We start from the raw sequence: 16,264 nt of genomic DNA, 5'->3' as shown, positions 1-16,264 counted from the left end.
CCTGTCCTTGTGCTTTTGTTTTTCCCTGTGTTCTAGCCCTGCCCTGCTCTCCACCCACCTGGTCACCTGACTGGCTCCACCCGCCTACCTGCACACCTGAACCCCATCTTGTCATCAGCCTTGCCCTATATATTTCTTGTTTGTTTCATGTCTCATCGCGAGTTTGTCTCAGTTTGTCTGTGTCGCTACAAGCCGTTTTTCCTGTTCTGCCTGCTGTTTAACTGTTCTCTTGCCTGTTTTCTTGACCATGTTTTTGGATCCGGTTTTGGTATTGTTAGCCGTGCTTTTCTGGTTTTCTGACTTCACCTGTTTTTGACTACGTTTTCTGGATTCCCCGTGTCAGCTTAATTAAACTCGCTTTGCGCACCTTATTCCGCTGTCTGCGCCTGAGTCCCTGCCTGAGTCCTGACACATGCCCACTTTTTCAAAACTCTTAACTCAGTGGGCTTAACAACCATGCATATGAGTACATCAGTTAATCTTTCGAGCAAAAGGCACTACAACCAAAACATTTTAATAATTCATCCAAAAGTGACTCATGCTGCTATAACTATAGCAAATGCTCTCTCCCAGCAAGACTACTTTGTCACTCAAAATACAACAGACTAAAAAACAGAAATAACTTGAAGCATTGTAAAATGCATATATTATGTGGTCCGTGTCCTCTGTTTTTGCATAGATCAGTGCTGCATTGCAAAAAAAGTAAAGTTTACAGTACATATTGTAATACCAAACAAATAAATCTGAAACGCTGCAATATGCCTCATGACAGCCCTATGCTGCAATTTCTGAGGTATTGGATTGGATTGGATTGGATAGTCTTTATTGTCCCCGAGAGGCAATTTGGTTTGCAAACAGTAGTCAACACAACCAACACACATCATAAAATAAATAAAATATGAATAAATAAAGAGCATAAATACACATAACATACAGTAGATTGTCATCATATCAAAAATGCAATGAGATATAAAACACTCAGAGTCCAAGAGTCCATCCATATTAGTCCATTGTTAAAATGTGTGTGCAATAGCAAGTAGACCTACAGCTTGTTTAAAAACCCAACAGCTGATGGAACAAATGATCTCAGATATCTGTTTGATTTGGCCCTCCTGGGAACGTGTACCTCCTCCCTGATGGCAGGAGGCAAAATTCTGCATGAAGAGGGTGTTGAGGTATACTATAATACAACAAAAAGTCTGCAGATGCTTTTCATTTCTCGTACAGTAAGTGAAACAACAACACATGATACTACCAGTAGAAGTCTGCTGTAGCCCTAATGCTGATCCATGGTGTCCTCTGTATTTTGGGTCAAATTTTTATGAATTTCACATATACTGCAACATTCTCACTTGCCTTGAACCTTTAGAAAAAAATCTTTAGCATACCTTATCCACCCCTACAATCCCCCACATCCCATAAATATTTGAAGCCAAGTAGCTATCAAGACACCAAGATCAAACTTTTTGTTTTGCCTGTCATAATACTGTAGGTACCACTATTGAGTGTGGTAAATTTACTGTAATTGCATTCTTGGGTCACTTTCTCTCACTGATAGCCAATGACTTACATATACAAAAGTAATAGTGGAAAAATCTCTTCAGTGACAACTACATCATACCTATATACATGCACATTTCAATGTAAATATGACCACCTTTGTATATATGGTAACAAGGCTGCAAACCAAAAAAAATGAATATTTGAATGAAAATTTGAAGCGTATAGTTTCATTTGTCTGTCAAATGTAGCATATTTCCATCTACAGTGATCTAAATTTTGTTAGGTTTTGAACTGAAAGTTAACTGTTTTGAACAGATCATCTAAATGTCTACAAAATTTGCTGTAGTTGTACAGAAATTTGCCTGTGGTGAACATGAGAGAGGTATTCATGAATTTTGGAAGTGGTGATTGAATGCATTTTGTGTCAAAGCAATGCAAAAGTATTCACAGTTTAGTTCACATAGTCTACTGATATGATGAATGTGTTAAGTGTTTTGAAAAAGTGGACATGGTATCGAGACACATGTAGAAATTATTGTAAAAGACTGTAAATATGGGAATCCATTTTACAAGGGACACCTGACCAGAGTGCAATAAACAAATAGTGTGCAGTGATAATGTTCAACGGTATGCGATATTAATGCGTAACAATGTGTTAATATGCTTTTAATATCTACCAGAGGTACAGATTCATACAACTCCAGTTGCTTTTTGGGAACATTACATTGCCATGCAGCATAATAGTGAAATGTATTCTTACCAAAATTGGTTGTAAACACTGGGACATGACACAGCAGAATTTATTATGAATGAAGATGCTGTTTCTGTTGGTAAACAATGAAAAAGAAGCTGACATTGCAGAAAATGGTGGCTTTCCTAAAAGGACAATGTAAAAAAACAGCAGTGTGGTGTAGTGGTAAGGAGCACGGCTTGTAAGCCTCAGTAAGTATTGGAAATATGGTAAAACTGTGATTGTCTAGGTAACCAAAAACTGCCTCAGTCAATATCCAGCTGTGTAAATGGCTGAAATTGCAACCTGTGTAAGTCACTGTGGATAAGAGCGTCCGCTAAATGACAGTAATGTGATTATGTATGTACCAGTGATTCACTCCCTGAGTGTTGGGGGATATCATCCAGCCCAGGCAGCTCGTAGCGATGAGTGATTGCTCAGGCATTTGCTGTGACTGAGAGGTCTCCATGACGTCTGGCACCATGCACCACAGAGCCATTGATGCCAGTGCGTGCGTATTCGTCAGATGAGCCGATTGCGGGACATCGTACGAGGTACAAGCACCCGCTCCAAGGGGGCGCGCCCACCTGTGCGCACCTGCGGGAGTGCGGAGGCGAGGCGAGCGGATTCCAAAAAACAGGGCTGCGCTGAGGGGGAAGGAGGCGTGAGAAAAGGGCTCGTCCTCGCCGTGGGAGGGGGGGGGGGGGGGGTGCAGAGTGGTATTGGGTTAGGAGGCTTCCGCACTTTGCCATCTGAGACGCGGGTCTATTTGCATGTCTCTCGTCAGCAGGGGAAAGAAAAATCGACGGAGGGAAAGTTTCTGAGGTGAAGCAGAAAGAGCAAGAGAGAAAAGTGAGAGAGACAGGCCTGAGGAGAGTGCCGTAAAGAGCCGACACGCTGACAGCTCGCAGCGTGGAAACTGAGGGCAGTGGCGTGAACAGGCCTCAGCTGTGCCGTCATCTCCGTGGGCTCTGGCAGGGGAAAAAAAAAAATCCTCTACCTGTGACGTCCGATGTGAAGGAGGAACCCGCAAACAAAGTGACTCACTGCATCCTCAGCTACAGGCATGTAGGAGGACAGACCCGCGTTATCTATCCAGCGTGGCCTTCTGGGAGCTCTCTCTTACAGTAAAGGCACCCAAAGAGCCGAGGCGAGCATGGCGTCAGCCGATCAGCGGTAGGAGGGGCCGAGCTGTTCGGTTTTGGCCTGTACTCCATGGTCAACAAGCTTACTCTTTTGATCGAATGCAACAGTGGGTCAGGACCTTATCCGAAAACAGCATTGCCAAAACACAGTACAGGGGCATTCCATGTGATTACAAACAGGATGAAAAACCCCACCCAAGGAAATCAGACAAAGCTATGAAAGGCCCGAGTGTCAAGGCTGATAAGCTGTTTGTCAGCTTTATGGTTCAAGCATGTAGGTATGTGTGCGTGTGTGTGTATGTACAGGTGTATGTGCGTGTGTGTTTGTGTGTGTGTACAGGTATGTGTGTGAAAGTGTGTGTGCAGGGGTGTGTGTGAGTGTGTGTGTATAGGTATGTGTGTGAGTGTGTGTGTACAGGTGTGTGTGTGTACGTGTGTGGGTATGTGTGTACAGGTGTGTTTGTGATTGTGTGAATTTGTGTGTACAGGGGTGTGTGTGTGGGTGTGTGAGTGTGTATGTACAGGTGTGTGTGTGAGTGTCTGTTACTTCAGCGCAGCTGTGGCAGGTGGACCTCGTCTCCAAACACATGACCCACAGTGCGGAACTGAAGTTTACCTGCTCACAGGCTGACTCTGATAGCCATTAGGCAGCTGCACAGCAGGCCACAGAACCGAGACAACCGAAATAATTGGCTGGTTTGCCTGAGTAACAGCCCTGCCACGGTCAGCCGCTGTTGCACTGATCTCAGAACAGCCTTCTCCAGCTGCACGTGCCGCCTGCTTCCCGCCTCACCCGAAGACAGGTCTCTGCCCTGCCGCGTCCAGTCAGAGAATGACAGTCCCTCTCCCAAGATATACGTCCTCCACACTGCCAGTCTAGGGGTGCAAATATTAGTACCTTCTTGGGAACGTTCAGTGAGGAACACTCAGAAACTGGAATCAGCAATCTTATGGTCTGAGTGCTTTTCCTTCAGTAACGAGACGCCAGAGCACATAGGCCTCTGCAGCGCATGTGAATCTGTGTGCCGGGCAGAAGGACCTTGGTCTGCAGGATTAAGCCACCTGTGTCCGTGCGATTCCATATTTTGTTCCCTGAGCATCTTCATGGAAGCAGGTAGCGGGGTGAGTGTGCGGTGAGCTACTGACGGTGGCGGGTGTGGAGATGAATGATGAATGATGAAAGCCGACCGCTGCAGTTTTCAGAACGTGCCGCTGAAACCGTCGCCGATCCTCATAGTGAAAGTGCCGAAATGACAAACCCCGACTCACTCTTTCGTTCCCATTACCCCCGGGACCATTAATTTCACCGAATCCACCGATCGCCGGAGCTGCCGTTTCTCCGAACGCTGCCGTGACTTCTCCGAACGTCACGCTTCTTCTTCCATGCAAATTCGGTCCGTGAAGCTCTTCCTCTGAACGCAGCTCTTTCTTGCATTGAATCGAATTTCTTTTTGACAGCATTTCTCTGAATGTTGCTGTTGACAAAATTGGTTTCCTCAGTAACAGCTCGGAAACTCAACTGCACAACTTTTTTTTTTGTTTTTTAAAAAACGAACAATTCCGAGGAGTATGAATGTGTTTAAAGAGAAAGGTCTCTGTTTCAGAGAACATTCAGTGCAGCTCAGAGTCGCTTGGGCCCCCACTCCCCCGGATCCTGTCCTAGACAAACTCTTCTCATGGAGAGACATGTCCAGCACAGAGGCAGTGAAGCTGTGAGAAAAAGCTGCCTTCAGCTCTGCCAGGTCCATCTTCTGCTTCCATTGCCCAACCAGCATTTTTATGAAGAAACCCATACAAAAACATAAAAAAACATACTGGGAATATATTTTAGAGAATATAAAATATGTGAATTATTGCCATTTTGATTTTATTTTATTTGAAATACATTCATGGGCTGAACAACATAGTTCTACATTTTTTTTACAATATATTATATTTTTGGCATGGGCATTTAATTTTTGAACAGAATCGGAGAATGAGAATTGGAGAAGACAAAGAGGTGTACTTATGAGAGCATAAACCATGCCCTTCACAGCGGATGCTTTCTTTTCTCAGAAACCCCTGGTAGTCCTCTTTGTCTTCTCTGGGTCTTTGGAATAAAAAAAAAAAAAACATATCTATTGTTTGAAAATAAATATGTTCATTTCAGCACTCCTGCGTGGAGACAGATCTGTTTTCTACGGGCGCATTGTCAGGCCCACGCAGACGCAAAGGTCTTCTGCCCTTTTCCACCGGAGGGAGGGAGAGAGACAGAGAGACAGACGCTTTCATCTCAGCGTTCGGTGCAGCGGCTCTCCGCTTGAAAGGTTCCGTGAGCGGCGCTGGCGTGGGCGGGCGCAGGCTCAGGGAGGGGGCGAGCCAGTCCCTCCCTCTCCCCTCCTGTCCCCCTCTGAGCCGCTTCCATAGAGCAGAGCGCCGGCTCACAGCGCAGCACGGTTTCAGGAGAGGTGGGTGGGCCTCTCTGCAGCTGCCAAGAATTTCCACGGCGAGGTTTCGGCGCATGCTGGTGGACCCGCAAAGTTCTGTACATTCATTTCTTCTGCTCAGCGCAGTGCTCTCTGTGTTCTGTTCCTCTCTTAGTGATACGAGTAGCGATAGTATTACTACACTTCTAACTTCATCACATATCTAGGAGTTAGTGATACAATACGTTAAACCAGTAAATGTAATATTAGCAATACAAGTCAAGCTCTTCATCTCCTGCAATTCTAGAACCACCCATCCCGTCACACAAGATGGAGGAACAGATCGTTTATTAATTCCCTTTTGAAAATGTAAGAACCTCAGTCAAAAAAAAAAAACCCTCACTGAGGCTAAGCCCGGAATGATAGAGCAGCAGAACATTCTGGGGAAGCAAGGGCACAGAGGCATGACACGTGGATCACACGGTCAGCTTGGTGCATTCCGCACTGCTGATGCTATGAGTGTTCCGACTGGCTGGCTCGCTATGAGCATTATTGAAGGGGCGTGGTCTAAAACCAGCATCCACCGGAGTGCATATAGGAATGCAGACAGCACCGTAACCTCCTGTTAGGACGGACCCAACGCAGGAGCTGAATGTCTGCTCGCACACAGAGCGCCTCTGTCCTGCCCTGTCATTCTAGAACTCTCCATCTCGTCACGCAGGCCAGAACTCTCCGTCCCGTCAGATTCTAGAACTCTCCGTCCCCTCTCCTCCCTGTCTGCGTCTCTCCAGCTCCACTCACTGTGAAAGTGTTTCAGAACTCGCATCATTGTGTCACTTTCCACTCAGACGCCAGCGCTCTGTACCTTAAACCTCAAACCACGTTACGGGGTGGCTGGGTGCGACTGCCTCTGATGATGCATTTTGAGAATAGTGACGAAGCAACGACAATGATGGTGACACTTACAGTAATAATATTAACAAAAAAAAATAGCTGCGGTGAAAGTATGAAATCTATCATTAATACATGTACCTTTACAATGCATAGAAAAAAAAATAAGACAAGTGAATACTGCTGCCCACAGGTGTAACTTTGTCTGTGGGATGCTGAGGAGTGTCAGAACATACGCACACACACACTCACACACACACACACACACACACGCACACGCACACGCACACGCACTCACACACGCACACACGCACACACGCACTCTGAAACACACTCTCGTGTTCCAGAGAAAGATTTCCTGCGACTTGTTGAATAAAACGACTGAATAAATTACATTACATTCCAACAACCTAGGTCAAGGACAGACTTGAACCCCCGGTCCCAGAGAGGGCCAGCGAGTCAGTGGACCAACATGAGCTGATCTGAGGCCAGTCCAGTCCGAAGTTCATCACCACCTCTGTTTGCCTTTCTTGTTCAGAGGACTGAATTCTGGACTCCGGGCTTAGCTGATAAGAAAGAGAGCATCAGCAACAGGCTGAGATGTAGAGCGTGGGCAGGCATGGTGTTACTCACAGCTGGCAGGAAGGGGGCTAGCACCTTCTTCAGAGAGCACGCACAGAACAGAAACTCTGGTTTTCACGCACAGCGCGCTTCTATTCTGGGATAGATCTCTGCGCAGTGTGACCTGGAAATTCCACCCTGAAACTGTGCCTGGACAGACATTTCGTCGCCCGGTGAGTGAAAACCGAAGCTGCAGTCATTTGGAAGTGAGAGGTTCCCACGAGGTAGCACGATGTGCATGTCCTTTGAGTTAGCGCCGCCCCAGCAGCTGCAGCTGCACCCTGACCCGAGAGCTCCAGCGGGCACCCCCCCGGTAAGCGCACTCTTTGCAGAGGCGCGGGGTTAGGGGTGTTGAGGCTCCAGCAGGTAGACCCCCAGGTAGGTGGCGGTGGTGGTGGTGTTGATGAGGGCCGGGGGGTAGCAAGTGACGGACAGGCTGTCCCCGGCGGACAGCTGCACCTGCCTGCCCAGCAGTCCCGTGGTGAAGGGCTCGCCGGTGCCCCCTCTGGTGACGCGGCTCTCCAGCAGCAGCTTCCCCCGGGCGGTCCTCACGCGCACGGTGTGTGGCATGTCCGGGACGCCCGACTGGAGGGTCACCTGGGTGTAGAGGAAGTAACGCCCGTCCTGCATGAACAGCAGGTGCTCGGGCGGCTCCCCGAGCTTGGGCGAAGACACCGCCCCGTCCTCCGCCGTCCACCGGAGCACCTCCACCTCGGACCGAGAATCTGCACCTGCCAGAGGCCAGAGGTCAGAGGGCAAAGGTCAGATGTCAGGACGGAGGCTGTTAACCACAGGGAGCAGTTCTCACAGAAGAAGAAGGTACCCAGCATGGGAACTGTCCCCCAAGTTATCCTGGGTGCCGTCTGACTTTTCCCCATACAGCTTAGACAGGTATTTTAACTGGCTATACTCCTATGAAATATATTAAACATAAATACAATATACTTCATATCAGCTTTTAGTAGATCACTTCAGATAAAAAATAAAAATAACTGCATGTATAACTATGTGCAACTATACTGATTTATAAGCACTACAGAATACTACAGAGATGTCAAATCAATTATGTAGCAATGAAGGAACATATTGCCCCTTATGCTATTTTTTCAAAGCCTGTGTCTATTTGTCTTCTCAGACGTTATGAAAAATTGTACCTCATTATGTACCTCATAAGATTGCTTGTTTTATTCGTCAATTAGCCTAATATTAGCATATTATTCATTTTAATGTCGCTTAAAAGTCTCTTGTTAGAGTCTCTTGTTATCTGAAAATGGATGTGACTGGCTGTGGCCCAGCGACACACTGGGCCAGAACTCCTCTCACAGATGTGCAGAGTGACACTTTATTAACACTTTATTATACACCCATCAGACGCTTTACCAATGTTTTCCTCCTGAAATGTTTCCAACATTTATCTAAATGTTAAAATGTGTCTAAATGACACATTTCCCAACTATACATTTACACACATTTTCATATTATATTCATAAATATATAGATGGTCTATATAGATATAGATACAGATATATTTCTGAACATTTCATCAGTGTTTAAAACTCTGACACATAGCAGATAAACACATCAGCAAGTGTGCAATAGCAGGAGATTACAGGAAGATGAGGTTAAAATATGTCCTAATACAGTCTAGCATTGTGCAAGATGGATGAGCTTCTCACGTCTGTGTCTGCGGTCACTTTTTAGTAAAGTACCGAAGCGCAGTCCCCACAAGCATGAGTCAAGCACAATGCTGATTAATGTTAAATTAGTAACGCTTAATATATAATAATGTAGAATATGCTAGTTAAAAAATAATCTATGGCGTAATGCAATTAATATATATGTTTCGCGTTGATCATTACATTGAATTACATTTTTGACATTTAGCAAATGTACATAGGTTACAGCTTGTTAACAATGTTATCCATTTATACAGCTGGACGTTTACTGAGGCAATTGTGGGTTAAGTACCTTGCCCAAAGGTACAGCAGCAGTACCCCACTATGCTACACTGCCGTCCCACAATCGTATGATCATAATTTGTATTGTTAGCTGGTGACGTCAGGCGCTAATTTTGCTGCGGTGTGGGTGCGATTGGGAAGAGGTGCACTCCTACCTCTGCTGTGATAATCCACTGTGAACTCGCGTCCAGGGATGCTCTGCAGGTCCTTCTGTGACCACACAACAGGATGGAGAGAGGGAAAGCGTCAGTCGCTCATCTCCCGACCAGATCATATTATCCACACTCAGGGACGGCTGGTATAAATAGGCTAACAGGGCTAAGCCCTCCCTATCTTTTACAATAAAGATGAGAAAATTATGGTTAAAAAAACCTTAGAATGTTTTTTTTTTTTTTTAATTTTAGTGGAACCTAGAGCAGCAACAGCACCAAATAGTCACAAGAAAAACACAGGATATATCTAAATGGGCTTATTTTTTATAGCCCAAACACAGTAACATTCCATTCATTTTCGTAGTTTCAAGTGAGTGATAGTGCTAGCTAGTATTGTCAAATAGCTATCAGTCAATCTAGTATAGTGATGATATATAGAAGGCTTGTTTTGTTGGTTAAAATAAACACTGTTCTTCAAATTCATCTTATGGATCTAGCAAGTTGAATATTGAAAAATGAGACTCATTCAACTTTTTATGTTGTTGCTGGATATTTTTTCTTCGGATTATACCTCAAAGAACGGCACTTGAGTTTGCAATAGAGCACTTGCTATAACAAGGTATATAGCGTTGTTGCTGTTACTTGGTATGTGATGCTGCTGTTGCTGCAGCGTGAACTATTGATGGGTATAATGCATTTGTTAGCCCACCCACCCAATATCACCACCAGCCGTCACTGTCCACACCACTGCTACACACTGACCACTGCTACACACTGCTACTCCACCCTGACCACTGCTACACACTGACCACTGCTACTCCACACTGACCTCTGCTACCCACTGACCACTGCTACTCCACCCTGACCACTGCTACTCCACCCTGACCACTGCTACCCACTGACCACTGCTACTCCACCCTGACCTCTGCTACACACTGACCACTGCTACTCCACCCTGACCACTGCTACTCCACCCTGACCACTGCTACCCACTGACCACTGCTACTCCACCCTGACCTCTGCTACACACTGACCACTGCTACTCCACCCTGACCACTGCTACTCCACCCTGACCACTGCTACTCCTCCCTGACCACTGCTACACCCTGACCACTGCTACTCCACCCTGACCTCTGCTACTCCACCCTGACCACTGCTACTCCACCCTGACCTCTGCTACACACTGACCACTGCTACTCCACTCTGACTGCTGCTACTCCACACTGATCCCTGCTGCTACATCCTGACTGCTGCTATACACTGACTACTGCCATACACTGACCACTACTACACAGTGACCACTGCCACAAACTAACCGCTGCTACTCCCCCCTGACCACTACTCCACACTGATCACTGCTACTCCACACTGCCCACTGCTACCCACTGACTCCTGCTACACCCTGACCACTGCCTTTCCACACTGACCACTGCTACTCCACCCTGACCACTGCTACTCCACACTGACCACTGTTACTCCACCCTGACCACTGCTACACACTGACCACTGCTACTCCACCCTGACCACTGCTACTCCACCCTTGACCATTACTCCACACTGATCACTGCTACTCCACACTGCCCACTGCTACCCACTGACTCCTGCTACACCCTGACCACTGCCTTTCCACACTGACCATTGCTACTCCACCCTGACCACTGCTACTCCACACTGACCACTGTTACTCCACCCTGACCACTGCTACACCCTGACCACTGCTACATTGCTACTCCACACTGACCACTGCTACTCCACCCTGACCACTGCTACTCCACCATGACTGCTGCTACTCCACCCTGACCACTGCTACTCCACCCTGACCACTGCTACTCCACACTGACCACTGCTACTCCACCCTGACCACTGCTACTCCACACTGACCACTGCTACTCCACCCTGACCACTGCTACTCCACCCTGACCACTGCTACTCCACACTGACCACTGCTACTCCACACTGACCACTGCTACTCCACCCTGATCACTGCTACTCCTCCCTGATCACTGCTACTCCACACTGACCACCAGCCATCACTGTTCACACTCCTCTGTCCTCTCTATACTCTGCTGCTGACCCCTGCCATGCACTGCTACACCCTGACCACTGCTACTCCACCCTGACCACTGCTACACACTGACCACTGCTACTCCACTCTGACCTCTGCTACTCCACCCTGACCACTGCTACTCCACCCTGACCTCTGCTACCCACTGACCACTGCTACTCCACCCTTACCACTGCTACTCCACCCTGACCGATGCTACCCACTGACCACTGCTACTCCACCCTGACCTCTGCTACACACTGATCACTGCTACTCCACCCTGACCACTGCTACTCCACCCTTACCACTGCTACTCCTCCCTGACCACTGCTACTCCACACTGACCTCTGCTATACACTGACCACTGCTACTCCCCCCGACCGATGGTACCCACTGACCACTACTACCCACTGACCACTGCTACTCCACCCTGACCACTGCTACACCCTGACCACTGCTACACCCTGACTCCTGCTACCCCCCCTGACCACTGCTACTCCCCCCTGACCACTGCTACTCCACCCTGACCACTGTTACTCCACCCTGACCTCTGCTACACACTGACCACTGCTACTCCACCCTGACCACTGCTACTCCACCCTTGACCATTACTCCACACTGATCACTGCTACTCCACACTGCCCACTGCTACCCACTGACTCCTGCTACACCCTGACCACTGCCTTTCCACCCTGACCACTGCTACTCCTCCCTGACCACTGCTACTCCACCCTGACCACTGCTACTCCACCCTGACCTCTGCTACACACTGACCACTGCTACTCCACTCTGACTGCTGCTACTCCACACTGATCACTGCTGCTACATCCTGACTGCTGCTATACACTGACCACTGCTACACATTGACCACTGCCACACACTAACCGCTGCTACTCCCCCCTGACCACTGCAGCTCCACCCTGACCACTGCTACTCCACCCTGATCACTGCTACTCCACCCTGACTGTTGTTCTGTGATACTCCATCACAGAGCAGTGATCAGAGCACAGTGATGTACATTATGGCATTCATTAAATATCCATCAATGGATGGCTTATAAAAATGTAAGGCGTGTATGTCTCAATGGATAAGGGTGTCTAATAAGCAAATATGTGACATGTCTAAGATGCAATAGCTCATACACAGTCTGAGGTGTGGGCAGAAAAACAGCAGAGGGAAATATGCAGGTGTTTACATTGCAAGTTAAATCAACAGAGACGCTTCACTCCCGATCTGTCTTCACGTGCGTACTCTGTGCATGGCTCCATATGAGTCCTGGACACCAATAACAGCTATGTTTGAAATGTATTTCAAATTGTTGTTGCCAACGAGATACACAAGTGCAGTGGGGAGGGGAGATGGGGGATCCCTCTGCGAAACATTGTGGTTACTACGGAGACAAGAGAAAGACAGCAGTGACAAGTTTCCTTACGAGTTCATGGACGTCTTTATAATTTCAACGTTTACGGCCTGCAGTTACCGATCAAAGCCTGATTCCAAAAAAGTGTACATACGTATATTGTATGTATGTTCAATTCATCTAGAGCTGATTTTCTTGTCCCATTCTCCTGTGGTATACAATATCAGGTCATAGCTTGTTACTTGTCAGTAGCATTTTTCGATATTCCTGGGCAGTTGCTTCCTGATTTTGTGTGTGTGTGTGTGTGTGTGTGTGTGTGTGCACTTGTAAAATAATTTTTTAAAAGCCCCTGAACAGTGCTTGTATTGTATTTGCATAGGCACGTGATTACGGCTGAACTGAGAAAAGGCCCCCTTCAGCAGTTTTCATTTCCTTTTCTTTCGAAGTGTGACGACACTGAAATCCAGCTAAAAACAAACAAGAGTCGGCCGGATGTCTCACATCAGATGTGTGCGGGGTGGAGGCAGAGAGGTTGGCTTGAAATGAGACTGTCCTGGTTTCATCTCCACAATCTCTCTTGTTCTTTCTGTTGTGTCCGACTGGGGATTTTCCCTAGGTTTATTTGTCAGACAAATAAGTCCAAACAACAAAAAAAGTCCCCCCCCCCCCCCCCCCCTTAAGGAACCTAAAATGAAAGTCAAGGCCTACTGATGGTCAGTAGAAATTGTCATGTCAGGCCACAGTCAGGGGACCAGCAGTAAGCCTCATGTGGCCAGTTAGGGTGAAACGCGGGACGCAGAACTTTTAAATGACATCAGATCCAAACATGTTTCTCATGTCTTTGAAATGTGTATTGGCTCCACACTGCCTGGCTTTGCCTAGCCCCACCCCGGCGCCCACGTCCACACCTTTTGTCCATCTGGGCACCTGCCGGGGCTGAATGAGCCTCGCAAAGCGGTCAGGACGCCGCGGCTGCCGGCCATCTTCTGTCACAGACTGACCCACCTCTAAACTCAGACTGCAGTTTGGTTGCCTTGTCCATTCATAACTCATCACTTCCTCATTTGTTCAGTATTATTGCCACAGGGCATGTTGTGTTGCTGTACTGAAATTTACAACTGAAACATGTCTGTCGTGTTCTGCATGCACTGTGCTGTTATTTCTGTGCCTTTGACAGATGCACTTCATATTCTGACTTAAATTACTCTTAAGTCAATAAAGCTAAGTTAAGTGACTTAAGTTACTTGCAAGTGACTTAAGTTACTTAAGATACTCTTAAGTTTTAAATGTCATGTCATATAAAAATTGCTTAAAAAGTCATGAAAATGTTTTTAATTCTTAACGAGGCACACTAATTTAAACAGCCACAAAAAGAATGAGTCACCTTGACTAAATCTTGCCTGATTTTGTAGGCTTACAGTATCTTTGTGGCTCCGTGCTACTAATTATGTCCACGGTGGTTATGAAGAAAGCGCTTCTCTCGCTTGAAGCTCTCCAGCTGCAGCTGGAGAGACCCCGGACGTGTGGTTACCCGCATCACCATCCTCCTCCAGTCAGAATGTGCGGCCTAATGTCAGATTGACTCACTGATTAAATGGCAGTGAGATGGAAAACTCATCGGCAAAAGCGCATGTTTTCAGGGAGAAATATCACCAACGCACAGAAAGCATCGAAACAAACAGTCTGAGCTGTCTGGCCTGACCTCAGAACCTGCCACCGCTGGAAATTTCCTTCCAAATGTTAGCGCTTTCACTCAACCTGATACCTGCGATGAAAACCACAATCCTAGATTGTGGTGACTGTGTATGACCTTTGCTTTTGAGCTCGAGTGGCTAAATTGCAAATGCAAGGAAAGCTACTTTCAAATGTGTAATTTACTTTGCATTGTACTTTTTACAATACTTTGTATTGTAAAATAAATTGTATTCTCTGTTTTGTGCAGCTACAATTGGCAATGATTCATTTAAAACATCATAACTTGTGATATTCATAGCATTGTTTATACAGTATGGTAGTGCTATACCATGCACTATACTGACATAGATGACTGTATCAGAACCCCCCCCCCCCCCGAGTCCCTCCCTGGAAGTGTGTGCAGGTGAGTGGAAGGGCCTTACCTCTGTGGACAGGGCCGGGGTGAGGAGGAGGGTCAGAGAGACGGCCTGGCTCACGGAGAGCAGGGCAACCCAGACAAGCAGCACACGCACCAGCCACCTCTGCCCCGGGTGAGATGCCCTGTGGTCATGCTCCTCAAACTGTTTCCCCGGGAAAGATGCCCCATAGCCTTGCTGCTCACACTTCTGCCCCGGGCGAAGTGCCCTGTGGTCACGCTCCTCAAACTGTTTCCCCGGGAAAGATGCCCCATAGCCTCGCTGCTCACACTTCTGCCCCGGGCGAAGTGCCTTGTGGTCACGTTCCTCAAACTGTTTCCCCGGGAAAGATGCCCCATAGCCTCGCTGCTCACACTTCTGTCCTGTCGCTGTGGTTGCCCTTGTCGTCATCGTGGTGCCGTGGAGAGACGAGCCACGCGCAGAGACAGACACAGAGACAGAGACAGAAAGAGAGAGAGAGAGAGAGAGTGCTTGCTCTTGGTTTCTCTCTCTTCTTCTGAGCTCTCTGCACCATCCCTCCTGTGAAGGAGGATATTGGACTTCCCCCCCGAAAGTCTGCGTCACATGCTGATCCTCTGAGTGTGTGTTTGTGTGACAGAGAGAGAGAGAGAGAGAGAGAGAGAGGGTGTGTGTGTGTTTGACAGAGAGAGAGAAAGACAGAAAAAGAGAGAGAGAGAGAGAGAGAGAGAAACAGAGAGTCTGTGTGTGTGAGAGAGAGAGGGAGAGAGGGAGAGAGAGAAAGAGAGAGAGAGGGAGAGAGAGAGAAAGAGAGAGAGAGGGAGAGAGAGAGAAAGAGAGAGAGAGGGAGAAACGTGTGTGTGCATGTGTATGGAGGGGGGAGTGACAGAGTTCAGAAAGGGGGCGTGTTTATACTGTATAACTCCTCCCAGGAACTCCCAATAACTTTCATCTCATAGAACTGTGTCAGTGTGTGTTTCAGCAACGTAACGTCAAAGAACGGGAAGCTAAAATCTGTGCTCATGCTCAGTGTCTGCAACCTCGGTCTTGGTCAGATGAAGCCTCGGGTGATGGTTAAACCATGCATCCGGGAAGTGGTGTCAGTGGGGCGGGGCTATGGAGAGGTGTGTCTCTGAGGGGTAAAAGGAGGGAAGCACCTGAGTGTCATCAGCTTCACGGTGATGCGGAAAAAAAGCAACCATGGCGAGATTTTAAAGAACTGTGTGCAGAGGGAACAGGAAGGGGCCAAGGACAAAGCCCTGAGGGACATTCGGCGGAGAGGTTGAGAGAGGTTATGGAGCATCCCCAGTTTACCTGGCTGGATGGTCCAGACAGGTAGGTTACGGAGCAGGTGACAGCAGTGTCAGCAGACTGTGTCCTGAATGA

At 47.5% G+C, this 16,264-nt stretch overlaps 1 protein-coding gene across 1 annotated transcript; it reads right to left on the bottom strand.

Annotated features, from left to right (window-relative positions):
- Positions 1-7,637: 7,637 nt before the first annotated feature.
- On the bottom strand, positions 7,638-15,379 carry tnfsf18 (TNF superfamily member 18). The gene is made up of 3 exons (XM_036538842.1): positions 14,927-15,379; positions 9,409-9,463; positions 7,638-8,026 (listed from the first exon to the last, which is right to left on the bottom strand). The coding sequence occupies exons 1-3, from the start codon at positions 15,308-15,310 to the stop codon at positions 7,638-7,640; spliced, it is 828 nt and encodes a 275-aa protein (XP_036394735.1). The 5' UTR covers positions 15,311-15,379.
- Positions 15,380-16,264: the final 885 nt, after the last annotated feature.

This window comes from Megalops cyprinoides, chromosome 1, assembly GCF_013368585.1.
Source record: "Megalops cyprinoides isolate fMegCyp1 chromosome 1, fMegCyp1.pri, whole genome shotgun sequence".
Taxonomy (NCBI): Eukaryota; Metazoa; Chordata; class Actinopteri; order Elopiformes; family Megalopidae; genus Megalops; species Megalops cyprinoides.
The sequence above is the reverse complement of the archived record's forward strand: the minus strand, read 5'-3'. Positions and strand labels throughout refer to the sequence as shown.